The 21,598-nt window shown below is 43.6% G+C and overlaps 1 protein-coding gene across 4 annotated transcripts in view; it reads right to left on the reverse strand.

The window, feature by feature from the left end:
* LOC146672730 (NACHT, LRR and PYD domains-containing protein 12-like) overlaps nt 1-21,598 on the reverse strand; it is a 62,172-nt gene that overhangs the window by 19,116 nt on the left and 21,458 nt on the right. For all 4 annotated transcript variants that reach the window (XM_085388872.1, XM_085388863.1, XM_085388855.1 and 1 more), the window contains exons 2-4: nt 3,755-3,886; nt 3,578-3,670; nt 2,715-2,816 (exon numbers count right to left, since the gene is read on the reverse strand). In XM_085388872.1, coding sequence (XP_085244998.1) covers nt 2,715-2,816; nt 3,578-3,670; nt 3,755-3,843 — 284 coding nt within the window. In that variant the 5' untranslated portion in view covers nt 3,844-3,886. The remainder of the gene's footprint in view (nt 1-2,714; nt 2,817-3,577; nt 3,671-3,754; nt 3,887-21,598) is intronic.

The following is a 21,598-nucleotide window of genomic DNA, read 5'->3' on the forward strand; positions in this document are numbered from 1 at the left end:
GGCCTGAATCCAGTGATGGTCTTCATGCCCCTCCACACCTCTCTCATGCTGTTCTGCTGGAGTTTCCACTCCAGCTTCCTCCTGTAATTGTCCTTAGCCTCTCTGATCTTGTCCTTTAGTAACACCTGGACCTTCCTCACCTCCTCTTTGTTGCCCCCTCTGAAAGCCCTCTTCTTGTTGTTGAGGAGAGCTTTGATGTCCTTAGTCACCCACGGCTTGTTATTTGGGTAACAATGAACAGTCTGAGCTGGAACAATGGAGTCGGTGCAGAAAGTTATGTAGTCTGTGATACACTCAGTAAGCCCATTGATGTCCTCGGCGTGAGGCTCACAGAGTGTTTCCCAGTCGGTCACCTCGAAACAGCCCTGTAGTTCCGCTATTGCCTCCTCTGACCACCTCCTAACAGTCCTGGTGGTCACAGGTTCCCTCCTCACAATTGGCACATAGCGGGGGGTGAGGTGAATCAGGTTATGATCTGACCTACCAAGTGGGGGGAGGGAGGAGGAGCTGTATGCATCCTTGACGTTAGCATACAGTAAGTCTAAAGTTTTCTCTCCCCTGGTGGGACAGTCCACATATTGTTTGAATGTTGTTAGTGTATTGTCCAGTGATACATGGTTGAAGTCACCCGAGATCACAATAAAGGCACTCGGGTGCTGAGTCTGTAACCGAGCTATGGCAGAGTGGATAGTGTCACATGCAGCTCTGGGGTTAGCAGAGGGGGGAACATAAACAGCCACCAAGATGACGTGAGAGAATTCCCTGGGTAAATAATACGGCCTGAGTCCAACAGCACACAGTTCAGTGTCCGGGCAACAAATCCTTTCTTTGATTGTTATGTTGGCAGGGTTACACCACCGGTTGTTAACTAAAACAGCAAGCCCACCTCCTTTACGCTTACCGCTAGCGATGCTGTCCCTGTCCGCCCAAACAGCCTTCCACGGAAGCATTCTCATCGGGAATGTCCTGGTGCAGCCATGATTCGGTGAAACACATCAGGCTACACTCTCGGTATTCCCTCTGACTCCATACCAGTGCTGAGAGCTCGTCGATTTTATTTGCCAACGATCGCACATTTCCCATCACGATAGACGGCAGACACGGTTTATACCTCCTCCTCGCTTCGAGCCTCCGCTGTCTCACCGTCTCCTTTTGTCTTCTCGTCTGTCCTTGACCTCTGCATCCCCGATGTGTTTTCCTCCAAATTTCAGCTGGTACTTCTGCGGGCCTGGCCAGCGAGCCGGCCGGCATCAGGGCAATCAGCTGATCTCTGGAGTAAACAGTCCGTGCGTGTAGGAGATGTGCCGCGATCCCGTTCCTTGATAAAAGTAACAGTTCCACGGCCACCAGAAGAACAAAAACTCTCTCAATCCACATGATTGAGTAAGAGATAGAAAACGGATGAAAATACAAGTCAGGAAAAAAAAGAATACGTAAGAAAAAAAGAGCTAAACTAAGAGAAAAGCAGGAGCGACTGTAACAGGCTGCACGCTGGTTGGCGCATGCGCACAATAAGTTAAAGTTTACAATAACACCCTTGCTTAGTCTTTGCTCTGTACTGCAGTACTTGCACTGGTTTCACTGGACAAGTCTGCATGTGAATCTACAGCTGATCTGACATTGTGGCACAAACACAGTAAGCAAACACTACGAGCACCTTGTTTCATGTGCAGTGGCTTTCTTCTCATTCTGTTACTGAACACTGTATGAAAAGCCTCTCACTGCCAGCATCCTTCCAGCCCCACGATAACAAGACCAACTCACATCTTCACAACACCAAGAATTTTTCCCCTTTTCTTTGGAGAAACTGAGAAGCCAATAGGATTGTAGCTCAAACTTGCCCACAGTCCTGCTTCCTCCCTGCTCACTCCTACTTGTGTTGGTGCTCAGTGGACAGTCATAGCCTGCTGCTAGCATGAATGCTAAATGTACTGCTGTGGATGATCAGCAGAACAAGATGTTGTCAGTTTGACTGTTTGCTGTATTTAAAGTGTTTTTCTCAGTTCGTCTGTATTCAAAGTGCATTCGGGGCTTTAGCTGACAGCTCTTTGTGCTAACAAACTAAACTCTCTTAGTTTAAGCCAACAGACTTTACCAAACACAAAGCCTGCTGCTGCCTCCATGGGTTAGCTTGTGTGACTGGTGTTTACACCAATGAAATCTAAATCACACTAATGTGTCCTCCAAGGTGTTTGGTGGGAGCACTGAGTGAAACATAAGAGCTCTGGTAAAATAACAAACAGGGCTGTGAGAGCAACTGAAGTGATAAAAATACTGTTTAAAGATAAAAAACACTTTGATGTTCTCTCGTCACCTAACAAAGTCCAAACCCTGTGAACTATTTTAGCTTTAATAATTGTGGATTCAGGTATCCTGAACCCATCTTTGGACATTTGTAATTAAATATTTTAAAACTCCATCAGAGACTCCTGATGTGGCTGTTTGGAGAAGGAAAAGAGGGACAAAGTGCAGCGTTGAGCTGAGGCTTCATTCACTGCAAACCTACAGTTATGTTTCCTTATTTCTGCTGTTTGCATGTTCACAGCTGAAATAAAGCTGCCTCTTTGACTTCATCCTGTTGTGTTTGGGTCCAATCCTGCCTGCCACACAGCGCTACAGGACAAAGTCTAAGATTTTTACCTTTTTAATGAATCTTTGGTCATATTTATCCAGGAAAACACAAACATGTAAAGGAGTCATCACAGTTCTCTGACCTCGTTGGTCCAGGTTCACCACTGAAGTCTGGAGGTTTAGCTTTGGACCAGTCACTCCTCACAGACGGACAGCTGGATCCTGCAGACTGTGACCTCTGACCTCTGCAGACACAAACATGTTTTATTCAATGATCAATTCTCTGATGAAGTGATTGAAGCAGCTGTGATCACACAGACTGCAGATAATGCAGCTGTTTCCTGTCAGTAACAGTCCTCTTAGATTAGAGTTCAGCTTTTTACAGGAAAACAAATGTCCCTGAATGCAACAGTGAGACACAGTCTGCCTGTGTGGCTGTGATAGCTGCCGTTAGGAGCACTCATGTGTTTGCAGTTAGACGAGGAGATGTTACCATCATGGACACGTTAACAAATCCTGCAGCATCACGTGGCACAAACACTTTGTGTTCCTGTCATCTGCAAGCAACAGGAAGTTCATTAATAAAGGCGGGATGGAGACGTGCCTGTGATGGTTCTCCTTCATCCAGCTGTTACACACATCTGGGCTAACACGACGAGCCTTTGTCTAATACAGCAGCTGCTCTCTGAACACTTTTCTGAAGAGGAGCTGCACAAACTTTTGTTTGCTTTCTAGAGCAGCGTATCAAAGTCAAACTACCCACTGCTAGCAGCTGTTTCTATCATAGTTTAGGATCCAGATGTGTGAGGTCTGAATTTACACCTCTGATTAAAATACATAGTTAAAAACAGCCAATTGAGTCCAAATGTGTCTTAAACCAGATAAACTGACAGTTACAGCTGAGCCTGTGTCCTTGGAGACACTGCTCTGCTACAGAGATGCATTTTAGAAACCAGGAAACATCAAAATCATTTAAATCAGAGAGTTCTTGTTACTAACAGCTCACCTCTCTGCAGCAGAGACTTTGAAATCAATGAAGTCATCTTTAGACGCGTCACTCTTACAGGACACAGAGCTGGGTGGAGGTCCAGGCGGGTTCCTGTGGATAATGATGCAGCAGTGATGTGAGTGCTGAGCTGTGACATGGAGAAGAGTCATGGACAGTTAGAGATGGTCATCTCACCTCTGAGCTTTGGTCTGGCTCTCATGTTCCCCACACAGAGTGCTTTTAGAGGGAGGGACTCCCTCCTCTCTGTCCTCACACTGATCCATGCTGCTCAATTCACATCAGCTCACACACACTTTCTACCTTCACCTGCAGAGGAAACACAAATCATTCATGTGCACATCAACTGAGAGCTGCAGAGGTCGTGTCTGATGTGTTGGACTAACATCCATCTGAGACGCAGCTTTCATCAGTTCACTACAAAAAGTGTCACAGAGCCCAGTTCAGCCTCCAAATCCTCCATTACTGTAGTCCTACAAAGCAGCAGGTCAAACATGGCTGCAGAGAGCAGCTTTATGTCAGTAACCATGTCCAGGACAGAGCTGACTGCTTACAGAGTTCATACTCTAACTGCTAGCTGCTCTGCTAGCTAAGCTAACTCAGTAACAGTGACTCTGACAGCAGTTACTGTGGAACAGCGGCCGAGCTCAGGACACATTCAGTGTGTTTAGTCTGAGTCCTGGACTCTGATTCAATGGATTCAATCCAGCTCAGAGTTTCATGTGTTCATCAGAATAAAATACATGTACTAATATAACAGAAGTAATGCTCTGAATGCAGGACTGTAATGGAGGATAAATAAGGTTTTTACAGCCTGAAAGAAACATTCAGTTCATATATTTGTAGACAGTGAAGCAGCTTTTAATACTGCAGCTGTTTCCTTCACCTGTGTGTGTGTGAGCCACACCTTCATGTGCTGCTGTAGAAATATGTGGTCTGACTGCTCAGACTGAGTCTAGGAGGAAAGTTCACACGCTGGAGAAAGTTTTGTTCCTAACTTTGTCAGAGTTCGGCTCCAAAGACGAAGAAGACGGAGCTCACAGTCTGTAGATGGTCCTCAGTGTGTGTGTGAAGCCAAGAGAGCACACAGGAGTGTGTTTATGTCAGCAAATCAGTGTGTGTGAAGAGTCTGAGGGAGTGTGTGAATGAGACTAAACACTGAAACCAACAGTCCAAGAAAAGCGTCTGGATTTCTTTAAGTTTAACTCAATTAAACTTACTTAAGACTAATCGATAATCTACGACCAATAATATTAGATTGGTTGTAGATCTACTGGATTCTAATCACTTAATTGAAGATGATGGTGTGATTCTTTTTGTAGACTTTTATAAGGCATTTGATACGGTTGAACATCCTTTTATTTTAAAAGCTCTACCCTATTTTTCTCAAAGGCTTCTGGTTTGTACCTGAATATTAAAAAATGGGAATAATTAACTATTCATGATTGTGACCTAGTAGCTATTAAAACTGACATTAAATATTTGGGTATTATAATGTCAAAGAACACAAATAATAGAGAAAATCTAAATTTTGAGCAAATTACCCAGAAATCTAAAAAGATTTTAAACAGCTGGCTACAAAGACACCGCTCCATCTTTGGACGTGTCTTGCTTACTAAAACAGAAGGTATCTCTCGATTTATTTATCCATCACAATGGTTATATGTTTCCAATAGTCTAATCAATAATATAAATCGAATTAATTTCAATTACATTTGGAGAAACGAGCAACATTATGTTAGGAAGAAAGATATAGTGAAGTCATTTGAAGAAGGAGGTTTGAATGCGATAGATTTTGAAGCAATGATGGTTCCATCAAACTCAAATGGTTGCAATCTTTCATAAATATTTCAAACAGTATTTGGTTTTATTTCCCCAAAGTAATTTTGGAGAAGCTGGGTGGCATTGAATTTCTTATAAAGTGCGACTTTGAAATTTCCAAATTAAATTATCCAATTTTCACAAACAGGTTCTCCAGTACTGGAAAATGATATACAAGCATATTTTTTCTCCACATACAAATTTGATTTGAAACAACAGTTGTATACGATAAAAGAAAATCCATCTTTTATAAGGATTGGATGGATCATGGCATTTGGACGGTTTTACACCTTTTAGACAATGACGGAAATGTGTTAACATATAACAAATTCATAGATAATTACGGCATATCATGTACTCAGAGTAAATTCATTAAAGTTGTGAAAGCTAGTGATGGCCCGCTTGAAGCTGACGCTCCGGAGCGTGTGTCGAAAAAAACAACACACTGGTTCAGAAGCACTGTATCGAGGCCTGCTTCGTTTGGCAAAAGTCACGTGACCAGTGACGTCCGAAGCTTCATTACGCACGTAACTGCTTCGGTACCTGATTCAAACGGATATAAGGAAGTGAATCATCCATGGGATTCGTGGAGTGTGTTGATGGTGACAGAGAGCGAAGAGGTGATCATTCCACTGACAGATATGGAGCCAGCGAGGAAGAGAAGACGTTCTGAGTTGATTTTGCTCAATTCATTTTATCTGCCGAAGTGAAAAACCTGAAATGTCCAAAATCATGTTTTCATAATGTAAATATCATTACAGCATATGACTTTAGGAACACTTCCATGTGAATTAAAGCTGATGAAGACTACAACAATGTATTTGACACTATACGTACATTACATTGCTACAGTTTAGAAAATCATTTTGTTTATTGTTGTTAGGTGATAGTCTGCAGGACCCAGGAATACCTGCATATCTACCAGCTTGCAGTGTGGTTCCTGCACTCCACAGCCTCTTCTGTTCCATGCAAGTGGATTTTCTTCAGGGCAGGAGAAACTATTTCTAAGAAAAGAAACAGACTCAGCCAGCGCACAGTAACACTAATCCTCTTTTTAAATGTAAATAACAAAAGGGCTACCTGACATAGATCATGTTTTTACTTTGCAAGTTCTTGATTAGGGGTGGGTTTTGATTATCGCTTTTCTGATTACAATCCATACTAAATTGAATAAAGTGATATTGATTCATTACAATCCTGTGTCGATTTGTAAATTAACGTTATTATGCCTGAAACGCCAACATCTCAGGTTAAACCTCACAACATGTCGTCAAACACCATGCAGCTAAAACAGTAACTGCGAGCAGGTTTACGGATTCTGCATACAAACGTGAACACAGAGCGCGGACCCGACGCGTCAGAGTCAGATTTTGGTGCGTCGTCGGGTCCGCGCTGTGTTTGCCTCTTTTTTTTCCCGCTGGCTTCTGCAGCTGCAGGTTTCATAACTCTCTGTTTACATCTCTAATTAAGTCTCACATGTGTCAGCTTTCTTTTAATAGATACGAAATTATGGATATATAGGCTACTGTTAAATGATCAGACTTGTAATATTTCTGACTGAGGCAAAACTTTCCAGATTCCAATCAAATTGAATCGGATCCTGTATCGAATCAAAATGATTCTACAAATCAGTAACGATGCAGCCGTACTCAGCCCCCTAAGCATTTTCCCTTTCCAGTTCACAATCAATCCCACCCCTAGGTCAAAAATATGTATAGGAATTGGCCTAATCTAATATTTTGTATGAACCTGTCCAGCTGTCCAGTGATTAAACGACAAGTAGATGGAGGCAGGACTCCACAGCAGGGGCATACTCCATAATGTGCTGTGCATTCTCATATGTATATTATATATATTGCTCACTTATTGTCAGTGTTGGGGAGTAACGGAATACATGTACCGCCGTTACGTATTTAGAATACAAAATATGAGTAACTGTATTCCGTTACAGTTACCGTTTAAAAAGGTGGTATTCAGAATACAGTTACTTTGTTGAAATAAATGGATTACACTGCGGTACTTTCCTGTTTCATGTTGTCGCGGGTCAGGACTGTTTGGGTTTTGTTTGACAGCTACGTTCTGTTGTTCCAGGCGGCAGCGTTACGGTTGCCATGGTTACAGGGCGACGCTCTCTCTCTCTCTCTCTGCGACTGTGTGTTTCCTGGGTGAGAGAGCGCCTTTTCGTTGTTGTTGTTGTGCTAAGCTAACAGGCAGAATGCTACAAGCATAGCTCTAAAGAATGTAGCATCATGGGCAGTGTAGTCCGTGTTGCAGGGAGAATGGACTGCCATACACGTTATGTGTCTGTGAGCGCGAGGAGGGAGAAAAAGGGGAGTGGAAAGGTACGAGTTGTCGTCGAGGAAAAACGGGAGCTGGAAACATGTAAATATAATAATAACCACTGCAGCCAAGAAGAGAGCCTGACAAGCCCAGTTGTAAGTAAGCTATTAAGACTCGGCTGTACACCGTGTTCGTGTTTTCCTCCGAAAACAATAAGTTCCGTTGGAGCAGCCTTTCAACGCCTCTCTCTGTCTCTCGCAAGAAAAATTGACCCACACAACAAAGTAAAGCTATTTTTCGGCTACGAGCCGACAGGGACCCCGCCGTATTAGTCAGAGGTCCCTTTACTACATGTCGCGGACCTTCAGTAATAGTAATAAATCACACAGCAATAGTACATTCACGTTGTTGTAAAAAGCATGATAATATATTAAGTAATCCAAAGTATTCAGAATACGTTACTCTCATTGAGTAACGTAACGGAATACGTTACAGAATACATTTTGGGGCATGTATTCTGTATTCTGTAATGGAATACATTTTAAAAGTAACCTTCCCAACACTGCTTATTGTATTTACCAACATCAAGGAGTTATGAGCAAAGAAAGGCCACACCATAGTGCATGTTTAAATAGGGAAAGTTTATTGATCAAAATGTATTACGCAGATACGCATTACATTTTTTCAGCCCCCCAATCGAGAAAACAAAACCAATTACATGTTCAAAGCAACGGAACGGTGGCCCAATATCGGAGAGAACTCCACTCTTGAGTGAGCAGTGATAATTGAGCAGTCCGTTTTATTTTGCAGATTCAAGCTGCTCTTCAAAATTTTCACCACCAGATGTCACCGGAGAGGACTGTGTTGAAAAGCTTCGAGTAATGAACCGTTTTTCAATACAAGCTTCAGTGCTTCAGAAAGCTTCATTTGGCCATCACTAGTGAAAGCCATTCCCCCTACAATGATTCAGATGTCTTCCCCAGATTGAACAACAACCTGTCAACAACATGCTGAGCTGTGACTCTTCTTCCCTCTAAAGTCCTGGTGTTAACACTCACCCTGCATCAGCTTCACCTATTTTTAAATTGTTTTTACTTTTCAAACCGACGGATCATTTGAAGCCAACCATCGGAAAACCGCTTCAGCTGTGTTTGATGTTTATGCTACAGCCTGTTTACCAATATAACCAATATCAGATATCAGAGCAACAGAAACCTCGGTGATCAGGACGCTGGGACTGAGAACAGGAAGTGGCTCAAACGTCACAGTTTCATAACGTCACCCTGAACTCCACTCACGGAGTTTCTGTCGCCATTGTAGTTTTTAAAGTCCCGTGATGAAGGCGGGTCTTTCTGTGAATCCGCACGCTCATTGGCTAATAGCTCGAGATTGACACATCGTTATCCAATGAGCGTGCGGGAACTTCCGACATAAAGTTGTTTCCTTTGAAAAACCAAAGTCTGATTATTTTTGCCTCCACTGACGGAGCCTGTTGTTCCCGCCACAGAGACACAGTAATGTCAGAGCGGTGTTAACACTCACCCTGCCTCAGCACAGCTCTCACTCTCCTCCTGCTCTCTCACACTAAACGGAGGCTCAGCTAAACTCACTTCCTCTCTACTTACAGGAAACCAGCGGAGAGGAGCCGACCGGCCTCACATTTCACCCACAGACACGAACAGCGTGGAATTATTTTATGTCATAAGAAGAAACATATTCACGTTAACACTCACCTGCGTCACCTCCACCTTCGTCCTCCTGCTGCTCTGAACGGAGGCTCAATACTTTCACTTTCACTGCTGCTCCCTAAACACAGAGGATGCTGGGACTTGTAGTTGTTTCCTTCCGGTGCGGTCTTCCTCTCTGTTTGTTTGTGTTCAAGTTATTTCGATCATGTAAACATCAACAGAACACGTGAAGCCACACAGAGTTTGTATGTCGAGGTGGGTAGGAGGGTTTGAGGGTTTGGGGAGGGGTCAGAGGGAAGAGGTCTCGCCAGTTGCAGGATCTCTAACATTAGAATCTAAAAATGTGTCTCATATAGGTGTTATTTTGGTACTTTACACATCACACAGTTTCAACAACTCCTTATATGGTACAAGTTCCTCTTTTCTGTCTGGCTTCCTGTATTTATTAATATGCTTGTATATTTCTACACTAACTTCCTGTTTTTCAGTCTGGCTGAGCACTTAGTTTGTGAGTCAAAAGTGGCCTTCCTTTACAAACCTTCATTATTAAAGTACATAAAACTATATAATCAGAAAATAAGCACTAAGAATATATTAATTACATGACAGTTCTTCCCTTTTCGTGTTTCCTAAGAAACACACATAATTCCTGATTTATCCCATTAAGTTTACTCGCATGTTAAAAGGCTAAAATATAACAAAAGAGATTATGCTAAACAAAATGAAACCTTTCAATTGCCCAACCCTATCTGTCCCCTCAACGGATTGTATGTTTTCAATGTTTCCTTATTATTCCGTCATAATTACTTCTATCCACAACAAATAAATCAAGCTCAAAGACAGCACCTGTGAAATGTGAAATGTCCTAAATCTACTTCCTACACCCCCTTTTTTACCCAGAATCCCAGTTTAAACCCACTTCTGACTTCCCTCAGTGCTCACTGTAAACTCCAAACAGATACAATCAGCTTTTCTGGTAAAAGGTCCTAGATTATTTTGTCAATCTTTGGAAACATCCTCTATAGAGTTAACCCGTTTCATCTTCAAAACTTAGTCCTGGTTTCTTTGCCCCCTTTAACGGGTAGAGCATATCCGGCCTGAATACTGTGTTTGGGCAATTTACATAACATAGAAATCCTGCAACTATTCCTAAAGTCCCTCTCATTACTCTTTATTACTTTTATGCTCACACTTAACCTGTGTCTAACGAGCTTTTAATTTCCTAAACAACACATTTTCTGGAACTATGGTTCTCTGTGCTCTGTGCTTCTTTTGGTTCCCCTTTCTCTGGTTGGTTCCTTTCGGTCTCGGGCTTCCAGGATTCTCGCCACCAATGTGGTCGCTGTGGTCGCTATTCTAAAATCCTTCTATCCTTTATATTAACTTTACTTAATCTTCACTTAATCTTAATTTACTTGATCTCAATGTTCTTTAGAATAGAATAGAATTCAACTTTATTGTCATTGCACATGCACAGGTACAGGGCAACGAAATGCAGTTTGCATCCATCCAGAAGTGCTTTAGTGATATAGATATATTACAATATATATTAGCAATAATGTAGATATGTAAGTATATTACAGAAATGGGTCTATTATGTTATAATGTACACGGTATGAAGTATGTTGTGAATATTCTATAACTATAAGTATGTACAGGCTGTAGTGAGTACAAGCTATGTACAGGATATGAACAGGATATAAATATGAAAAACTATACAGAATATGAAATAAATAACTTTACAGAATCTGAGATATACAGCTATACAGAAATGTGAACTATGCAAGTTGTAAACAGTTGTAGGATTAAAGATTATCGAATGTACAGAATGATTATTTACACAGAGCTATACAGTAGTGCAGTTAAGATAAGTGAGGGTGTAGATAGTTTCTACAGAGGCTATATAAAGTGCTGGTGTTTGTGAGTGGTGGTTCAGTCCATGTTATTATTATGTGTTTGAGGGTACAGTTGTCCATTGTGGGGGTGTGTATGTTCAGTCCATGAGTTAACGTGGGTCAGATGTCAGGAGGCAGAGTTCAGGAGTCTGACAGCTGTGGGGAAGAAGCTGTTCCGGTACCTGGTGGTCTTAGTCCGGAGGCTCCTGTAGCGCCTCCCAGAGGGCAGGAGGGTGAAGAGTCCATGTGATGGGTGACTGGGGTCTTTGATGATTTTCCCAGCCCTTTTTAGACACCGCTTCCTGTAGATGTCTTTTATGGCAGGAAGTGGTGCTCCGGCGATGCGCTGGGCAGTTTTCACGACCCTCTGCAACGCCTTCCGGTCCGAGGCAGAGCAGTTCCCGTACCAGACTGTTATACAGTTGGTCAGGATGCTCTCGATGGTGCAACGATAGAAGTTCACCAGGATGTCTGAGGACAGGTGGTTCTTCCTCAGAGTCCTCAAGAAGAAGAGGCGCTGGTGAGCCTTCTTGACCAGCTTGGAGCAGTTGGTCGACCAGGTGAGATCCTCGGAGATGTGGACTCCCAGGAACTTGAAGCTGCTCACACGCTCCACAGCCGTGATGAGTTGTGAGGGGTGGATTGTATTGAACGCTGAACTGAAGTCTATAAACAGCATTCTGGCGTAGGTGTTGTGAGCAACACTTTTAATTTTATTAAACACACCCAGGGTCAGATATACACCATCACCATATCAGCATAAAAACAGACAGAGACGTTCCTCTTTCTGTCACATTCTTCCATACATGGCAATTTGTTTCACCTTCCAGATGATTCCTGGGGACTTACAATTTCTTGACTCTTCTTCTGTCACTTGTTACTAGGCAGCTCAAATGCAGTTAGAAGCTAAATGAATTCCAGGCCCTCGGCCTGGCCTATGTTTAAATCATTTGTGTTTGTAAGCGTGTATGCGGTTTAACCTTCTGCTGCTCCAAGTCACTTACACAATAGATCATCGGAACATCGTGCCCAATGAAGCTTAAGACTTTGAATAGACTGAGCATCAACTCTTTCACGAGCACAACATGCAATGTGTGTATACAATGATTATAGCTGCACCTTTAATAAAAGTTTTAGTCTAAAGACAGTAGCTTTAATAAACATTTTAATGCAATGTTAATGATGAAGGCTATATTGTAGCAGTAAAGTATTTTCTTTATTCCCACATTCCCTCTCTTGACCTTTCAAAAAGAAAGGTCACCACACTTCGTGTTGTGTCACTCCTCGGCCCATTCGGCCGCTTCTAAGTCCATCAATGGCATCATGGCCACTGGAACCACCGTTCCAGGGTCCACTGCCCTCGTTATTACCTTTTCCAGCAGTCCTCTGGCGCAAGGAATGACAACAACCGCAGGTGACCAGTATCGCTAAAAAGTGGCAGTAGAAAACATTGCAGACATGAAAAACCCCTTCCATTTCCCAAACACTGAGGTCATCCAGCTGTCCAGCGGATTGTCAATTCCCGAGTGCTCATGCATGGTTTTAGACAGAGTTTTCAGCCCCTCCAGAGCTCGGGTTACTGAGCCATCTGGAGCAGTGTTGTTGGGGATAAAGGTACAACACACTGCTCCAAACATGGCACCACACGCCCCCTTTCTTTCACGCCAACAACATGTCTAGGGCCATTCGATTTTGCACTCCCATCAGCGAGGTCAGACCCAACTGTTCTGTGAACCCCTCCATGGCATCTCTGGTCAGGTTAGAGAGGCTCAGCACATTATAATGGACATAGTTTATGCGATCAACATTCTTATTTGGAGTTATCCATATGAACATACTTTCAAATCCTGAAGCTAGTTGGTCCACTAGTTTATACTCATCTGGAACTCCCCTGGCACTCCTATTGAGTCAATCCAGGTAGGCGAGTTCATTCTAGCGTCATAAGCATGTATCCCCTGTGTCCCTCTCTTTGCCAAAATGTGTCTCTTACGTCTGGCCGCCAATGTGCGTGTGTTGCGTTGTGGTATGGCTTTTACTTTGTTCCCGATTAGCATGAGTGGAGCTCCGAGTCGCACCATTGCACATGTCCCTTCACTTCCCATATGGGCACGAACCAAAAGGGTTTTACGTCCACAATAATAATAGAGCCCACTTCTTGCCCATGTTCCAATTAAAGTGTTCGTTTGGCTTACTTTGTTTGTGGTTCTCCCTGTGAGTGTGACAGAGCACCAACTTGGGTCAATCTCTCCCAACTTGTACTTTACCGTATCCGTTGAGAATTTAAAGCATGTGTAGTTGTTTCGTTTGGGTATGAATGGTCCTACTTGTGTTTGCTTGTGAATTAGGGGAAATGAGCTGGACAAGATAGTCCAGTTGCCAGTGCTCACCGCTTCTCTAGTCATCCACAACATGCAGTCATAGCCCCACTTGTCCTCTGGATACAGTGGTGCGGGCTCCGTGAACAAACGTGGTCTAGCTGAAGCACAGGCAACACAATCAGATACATGTTGTTCTTTAGCATTTTGAGCCACCCAGTCCAGCCAGAGGTTACTGTCACTGAAGCCGGTGGCACGCTCAATCAGGTCCTCAGTCCTAGTGTAATCCACCGTCAGGACTGCTCTCCTGTTTGTTTCCTGCTCCTCTTAATGTAATGGTACATTTTATTTTACTTTATCAGACTTACCCAAAATATATATGCTTTCGTTACTTTGCTCCTGTCTCCCTCCAGTACCAGCTGTTTTAATAATTTACTGTTTTAAAGGGAAAAAACCTTGGTCACTTGGACAAGTCTTTGTAATTATTTTCCTCTATCAAATTTAATTGACTTCTACAGTGGCCTGCTTTTGTTAATGGTAACATGAGTAACATCCAACATTTTCTCCCCTTTAGCATTTGGTATTTCCCCCACTATATAATGTACTACCATAATCTACACCCAGTCAATAAAACAGAATTTTCTCAAAGCAAACATCAGCAACCCAAAATCAGCAGGCCCAGAATTAAGTCTTCCGCTCCTCCTGCTCATGGCAAAAGCAAAGCAAAGCAAAGCAAAGCAAAGCATCCCCTTTCTCTTGCCAGCGTGGTGAATTGTTTGTCAGCATTTATTCATCCTACTCTTGGTCCAGTCTTTATCTCAGTGTCCAGTCAGTCCAACCTTTAGTCCACATCGTCAGTCCAGTCACAGTCCAGTCACACACATTCACACCAGATATTGCTGATAGTGGAGATTCCTGCGCAAATAATCAGATTCTCCACCCTCAGCAACGTGAGCTCATTCATTTGTTTTGTTTTGTTTTGTTTTTTGTTTTTTAGGAAAAGAGTTCTTTATGCTCTTGGACTGGATTGACTCGCTGCAATCATTTTAGACAGGGACTTACAACCTGATCAGGTCCCCACAGGTCAGCTTTTCCTCAGCCAGTTGTAATCTGGAAAAGCTCACCTTATATTTGTTCTCCCGAAAATTTTTACAGCGCTGTTAATTCAATCTTTCAGGCCTGCTTAGAACAAAAATGAGAAAAAGAGAGCTGATTATTAGCTCATCAGAGCATAAAACATCATCACCTGACAGGTTTTCTCTAAGTGCACTGTTACCATTTTAAAGGGCCCAGTTCTAACCATGTCCATGTTTAATAAAACTCCCTCTATTAAGATAAGAAAACAACCCAAACCTAACCGACAGAATCAACCCATCACTAAAACAACAACCCCAAAAATCTCAATCACAGAAAAGTTTTGCCTCAAGTTCTTCAGCGTCCTGACAGTCTGAGGTCAACTGACATAGTCTCACCTGCTCAATACACAGAAAATCTTGTTAAAAGCTGCACAGTTTTGCAGACCATTGATATTCTCATTAAGCCCTTTCTAAAGACGTTATAACCATCTATCATCACTAAATTCTAAATTTCTTTTCCAAATCTGGACGACTGCACTTAGTCACAGACCTGACCACTTTATTTAATTATCCTGTCTGTTACCAAGCCTTTCTTCTCACACAGTCACAGTGTCTCTGTCAGTGCAAGCTTCACTCATCCAGTCAGACAGGAAACACAAGTTCTCCTTTTTCTTTTCCAGTCCCCAGTCATTCAACTCATTTGCATACTGAGTCATATCTCAAGAAGTTGCCGTGACAAGACAAATGCATATTTAAACATCACCACATTATTGAATTATTTTTATTTTCTTTCTACAGTAATCACTTGTTTTGATCAATCTGTACAGGAGCACTTCTAATTCACTATTCTAAAAACTACTTTAAGCTTTAATCACTTTTTCCTTTTCACAAGAATCACTCTATTGTCATGGAACGTCCCTGAGTTATTCCTCAACTTCAGGGTTTAAGTGTGTTACATTCACACTATTTTAACACTGATGAAAGATAACAAGCTGATTTTCATTGCATGTGTGTTATTAGTCTGGTTTAATCGATGTCTGTGCAGTGGAGCTGCAGATCCACCAGGGCATGTTCTCAAAGCTGCCTTTCCTACACTGCCTTTCTCTGCTATAACTGGATCATTTTTAACTACTTTGCTATGAGTCCAATGATCTTTGTATCACTTTTTCATCACACTAAGTGACTTGGACAAGATGATAAACAGACTCACATGCTGAAGATGCTGTCTAATCTTCATGAGCTCTCTTGTATTTGTAAGTGTTTGTAAGGTTAATACATTTTCTGTTTGTGTGTGTGATTTTGTGTATGTTTCTTTTTGCAGTGTTTCAGACTCCTTCACAATTTTCCCACTTAAGCAGTCAGTTTTCTTTTCCCCAGGTTTGCTAACCCAAATTTAGATTTCCCACATTAAATAACAGCGTTCCTCTGTGTTCTCACCTACTGCTCTCACTCCTTTGTCCTCTCCCACTTCAACAGTCCAATAACAGGAAGTTCTCTTTCAGCTTTGTCCTGCATTCTCCACTGTCTCTCTTTAACTGCCATGTTATTGCTCTTTGGAGCTGCATTCCTCGTCTTCAGTTAGGAGTGAAAGCTCGCTTGTCAGGTTTAGTGACACATGACACTGTAAACAATTCAACCAGAAAATTGGCCTGAACGTTTCCAATGATGTTAAACTATAACTTGCTTCCGACTGCTGCATGTAGGAAATTGAGCCAAGTCTGCTTTTCACCTAAAAGTGACAAAACTAAGACATTTTCATTATTATCATCACTGCTTAAACAACACACTTCTCTCTCTCTGGCCAGAAACACCAATTTATGTCATGTATTCACATTCATGAGTGTAAGCGTGTCTTTGTTGCGTGTATGTTGTGTATTCATATTAATATTGAGTGTAAGCGTGTCTTCGTTGCCTTGATGTGTTTTTATAATCAGATTTAATTCCTGCATATTACTGAGCTGTGGATTCAAACTATCTCACTTCTGATTCTCTCCAAAAATAATTTCACATGTAACAATTTGTGTATGTGTGCTTATTCTATTCATTCATGTAGTTATTAGTTTATGCATTTCTTTCTCTCTCTCCCCTTTTTTTTTACCTTTCTGTTATGATGCTCTGGACATTTCTAAACCTCCACCAGTTCAGCCTCCATTTTCAATCCAATTATATCCTGTATGCTCTCACTCTACCTCGTCCGGCTTGACCTCTCACTGGTCCATGTCCCTCCTCTCACAGTTTCCTGTTTGGCCTTCAAATCTCCAGCAAACGCAGGCCCCACTCAGCTGTTTCTTCTTCTCTGTTTCTTCTCTCTTGATCTTTTCAGTCTTTTCTTTTAGGTTAACTCCCAGCATGGCAAATATCACGTCCAGTGCCTTCAAACAGTCATGTCACTGGTTAAGTTCCCAGCTTGTAATTCAAAGCTCATGTTCCATCAGTGGTGTTCATACATGCTGCTGCTTGACCCTTCAGTGTTATAGGTCAGTTGCACTGTCTTTTGCCTGCTGTTAACTCTTCAAGTCCACGATGTTCTGTCTGTCTTCTGTCTTCATCACAAGGTTGACTGTCCTTTAAGCTTCTTCTCAGGCTAAGGACATAATGAGAGGTCAAGCTGTCAAATTTCAAGCCAAAGACTGGCCTGTTTGTCGTCCCAATTCTGTTAATCTATCATTTTGCCGCTGCACTCATGTTTTGAGGTCCATGGGCACCTGTATTAACACACTAAAACACTTATTTAATATCATTTTCCCACACATCAGCCAGTTCCTTTTATGGGCATGCAAAGTTGTTCACTTCCTGCCAGACACAGACACACTCTCTTCTCAGACTTCCTCTTTCCACGCACTCTGCAATGAACCCACGATCTTCACCCCAGTAGTGTTATTATTACTTATTTGTTATTTTGTACAAATCACACAGAATCACTCAGATGCAGTACCCACAACGTGGTCAGCGGGGGAGCTGGCCCTCACTGCCCCTCCCTTCCTTCCCTCCCCACCTCCCCATCTCCAGCTGCCTCCCTCTTCCCGCTCCACCACAACCACCCACACATGCAGGGCCTTGGAGTAGGGGTATGTCACCAGGGTGCAGAGGAGGCTACCCCCCCCCCCCCCCCCCCCCCCGTCCCCTTCTGGCTGCCTCTGCCTCAATTTTATCCCACAACTTAGACATTCACATTACTCACACTCTCATTACGCATACATATAGGATCTTGGGGGTGGGCACGATACACGGAGTCCAAGTTACCATCAGGGTGTACACCTCACCCCTGGCGTCGTTGCCCACCTCTCAATTTTGAATACACGTAGACATTGAGGGCTAGCAGGAGGGACTATGCGCTTACCTGCTGCTCTCTGGCAGGTAGCTCCATGCCCTCCTGGGTTTTAATTGCACCTTAGAACACACATGCATCAACACTACAATGAGCGAGTGGAGGGAGGTTTGGAGTCTTCTCTCACCCCCGTTCTCTGCGGCCTGCTGGAGCGGGGGGGCTAGGAGGAGGAGTTGGCCGTCCGACTGCGGTCTGGAGTGTGGGGCCTCCCTGCTGCTGCGGAGTCGGGGCGGTCTGCCTCCCCCCACCGCAGGGAAAAGGGTAACACCACCTGGGTCTGGGTGCAGTTCCCCCCTCCAGGGGCAAGGGTACCTAGACCCGGTTTGTAGAGTACGCTTGGGGAGTGTGATCGTGTGTACAGCGTCTCTTTATGTCTGTCTCCACGTCGGTTGAGTGTGGAGTAAGTGCATATGAGAGCATGAGGGTGGGAATGGATGTTTGTATCTGTGTGTGCCTGTATGTCTGTGTCTATATGTCAGGTTGGGTATCAGACGCCACCTCTCTGGGGACATCTCAGGCCCTCCAAGGTTGGGAGGCCTATCTCCCCCTACCACCACTTCCCCTGCCAGTGGCGGACTCCCTCAGGTGTCGGTGCGTTGGTGGTTCTTTGTGTCTGGGGATGGGCGTCCAGGTACACACCGGCTCACTCCTTGGCGGCCGCTTATTGGGGCCTGGAGCCTGGGGCTCGCTCGGGCCACTTCGGAGGTGGGGTTCCCCCGGCCTCTCGGCCTGGGGCTTGGTCACTCAGGCACGGCTGGCTGCCGGCGGAGCTCACGGGCGCGTCACTGCAACTCCCCCTGGCTTCTGCTCCGCGACTGCTGAGTGAGCCCTCATCTGGGACTCCCCTCAGCTCTTTCCGGGACAGTGGCGCAGCTGCCCCTCTGTTGGTCTTCCTTGGTCTCTTGTGTTCTGGGGGCCTCTGGATGTCTGGAGTTTTGATCTCCTCCACACCTGCTTCACGCCCTGGAGGACGGGGCTGTGGCCCCCCCACACCCTCTAGCAGATTATTACATGAAGGAACCTTTTAAAAAAACAAAAAACAAGCGCGTCCATGCTCACAGGTGTACACACGGGTGATCACACCCACAAACTACACCCTTTTTGGCTCCTACCTCAAAGCACACTGTGTTCTGTTGATCTTATGTGCTGCACAATAATGTTTAACATTTAGTATTTACTGTCATATTCCCATATATCATTGTGATGTTGTTTATTCTATTACTCTTGTTCTCTTCTGCTTGCTTTCTTTTTTCTTTCTCAGCAGGTGATCCAGGTGATTGATATATGCATTTTTTTTCTCTGCCCGTTCTGTTGGTTTTTGTCTTTTGCCCTTCTCCCCCGTCCCTCTTCTCAGCTGTTTCTCTTTCCCTCTTTCTTTCTCCCCTTCTTTCCCCCAGTCAAGTCTGTCCCGTATTCAGTAAGTGAAAATAAAATAAACAATAAAAGGTGAATCAAATGGACCATTACGGCAAGGCTGGGATGGTCAATTTGGTAAAGTAAATCCGTTGGGCATCTTTCTTTGCCTTTAGACAACAATTCTGATGGCAAAAGAGCCAAACGGGACAGGCCAAAAAAAAAAAAAATATGCATGTTGTGAAATCTTTTTAATCATTGGTGATTCTATAAATATATTGTTGTGAACATCGCTGAATTTGTGGATTTTTAGATGCTGGCTTATATATATTAGAACATAATAAATAAAGTTTGGGTTTCTTTTAGTGAATTTTGATGAACTGATTTATTTTTTGGTCTATAGTGGATGAATTGTGCATACTGCAGATATTGTGTCGGGCCTAAACCCTGAGGCATTAAAGACAAATATCTCTGTTTAAATAGCAAGTTTAACTAGGCAAGAATTTCAGTAATAAATGTTGGTGTGACTTATTTTTGATTTTGGTGTGTAATGTGAGAATTGATTAGAGGTTTTAATTGTTTTTCTTTCAGTTTGAGGCTGTATACGCACTTAACAGGGTGTGGTCTACTTCCTCTTTCTGATTCTAAACAGCACGTTTGATGAAAATAGTTTATCACAAGTGTGTGATTCTAAGTGTGTGAACGTTGTGGGTACTGCATCTGAGTGATTCTGTGTGATTTGTACAAAATAACAAATAAGTAATAATAACACTACTGGGGTGAAGATCGTGGGTTCATAGCAGAGTGCGTGGAAAGAGGAAGTCTGAGAAGAGAGTGTGTCTGTGTCTGGCAGGAAGTGAACAACTTTGCATGCCCATAAAAGGAACTGGCTGATGTGTGGGAAAATGATATTAAATAAGTGTTTTAGTGTGTTAATACAGGTGCCCATGGACTTACTCAACCTCAAAACATGAGTACAGCGGCAAAATGATAGATTAACAGAATTGGGACGACAAACAGACTTTGGCTTAAAAATTTGACAGCTTGACCTCTCATTCTGTCCTCATCCTGAGAAGAAGCTTTTTTTCTTTTTTTCTTTTTTTTTTTGTGTCCCGTTTGGATCTTTAGCCATCAGAATTGTTGTCTTAAGGCCAAGAAAGATGCCAAGCGGATTTATTTTACCAAGTGGATCATCATGGCCTTGCCATATTGGTCCATTTGATTGACCTTTATTATAATTATGAATTTATTTTATTTTCAGTTGCTACAAACGGGACAGACATGACTGGAGGATAGGACAGGGAGAAAGAATGAAAGAAAGAGAGGGAGAGAAAGAAAACCAAAGGGGAGAAGAGACGGTGAGAAGGGGGGGAAGAAAGAAAAAAAAAAAAAAAAAGAACAAAACACCTGGGTCACCTGTATGGAGAAAAAAAAACAGAAGAGAAAGCAAACAACAAAGAGCAACATAATAAATAAAAAAAACGGCACCATCACAATAAACTAGCTAGCAGTAGATATCAGTAGATATTGTTTATAGGCGTCCCAGAAAGAGCTGAGGAGAGTCCCAGATGAGGGCTCACTCAGCAGCCGCGGAGCAGAAGCCAGGGGGAGTTGCAGTGACGCGCCCGTGAGCTCCGCCGACAGCCAGCTGTGCCTGAGTGACCGAGCCCCAGGCCGAGAGGCCGGGGGCACCCCACCTCCGAAGTGGCCCGAGCGAGCCCCAGGCTCCAGGCCCCGATAAGCGGCCGCCAAGGAGTGAGCCGGTGTGTACCTGGACGCCCATCCCCGGACACAAAGAACCACCAACGCACCGATGTCTGAGGGGGTCCGCCACTGGCAGGGGAAGTGGTGGTGGGTGGAGATAGGCCTCCAAACCTTGGAGGGCCCGAGATGTCCCCAGAGAGGTGGCGCCTGACACCCAACCTGACATATAGACACAGACATACAGGCACACACAGATACAAACATCCATTCCCACCCTCATGCTCTCATATGCACTTACTCCACACTCAACCAACGTGGAGACAGACATAAAGAGACGCTGTACACACGATCACACTCCCCAAGCGTACTCTACAAACCGGGTCTAGGTGCCCCCGCCCCTGGAGGGGGGAACTGCACCCAGACCCAGGTGGTGTTTCCCTTTTCCCTGCGGTGGGGGGAGGCAGACCGCCCCGACTCCGCAGCAGCAGGAAGGCTCCACACTCCAGACCGCAGTCGGACGGCCAACTCCTCCTCCTAACATGCATATTTTCATTTCAACAC

The sequence above is a fragment of the Rhamphochromis longiceps genome, linkage group LG3 (assembly GCF_057381845.1).
Source record: "Rhamphochromis longiceps isolate RC_006_pf linkage group LG3, R_longiceps_female_GT1.1, whole genome shotgun sequence".
Lineage (NCBI taxonomy): Eukaryota > Metazoa > Chordata > Actinopteri > Cichliformes > Cichlidae > Rhamphochromis > Rhamphochromis longiceps.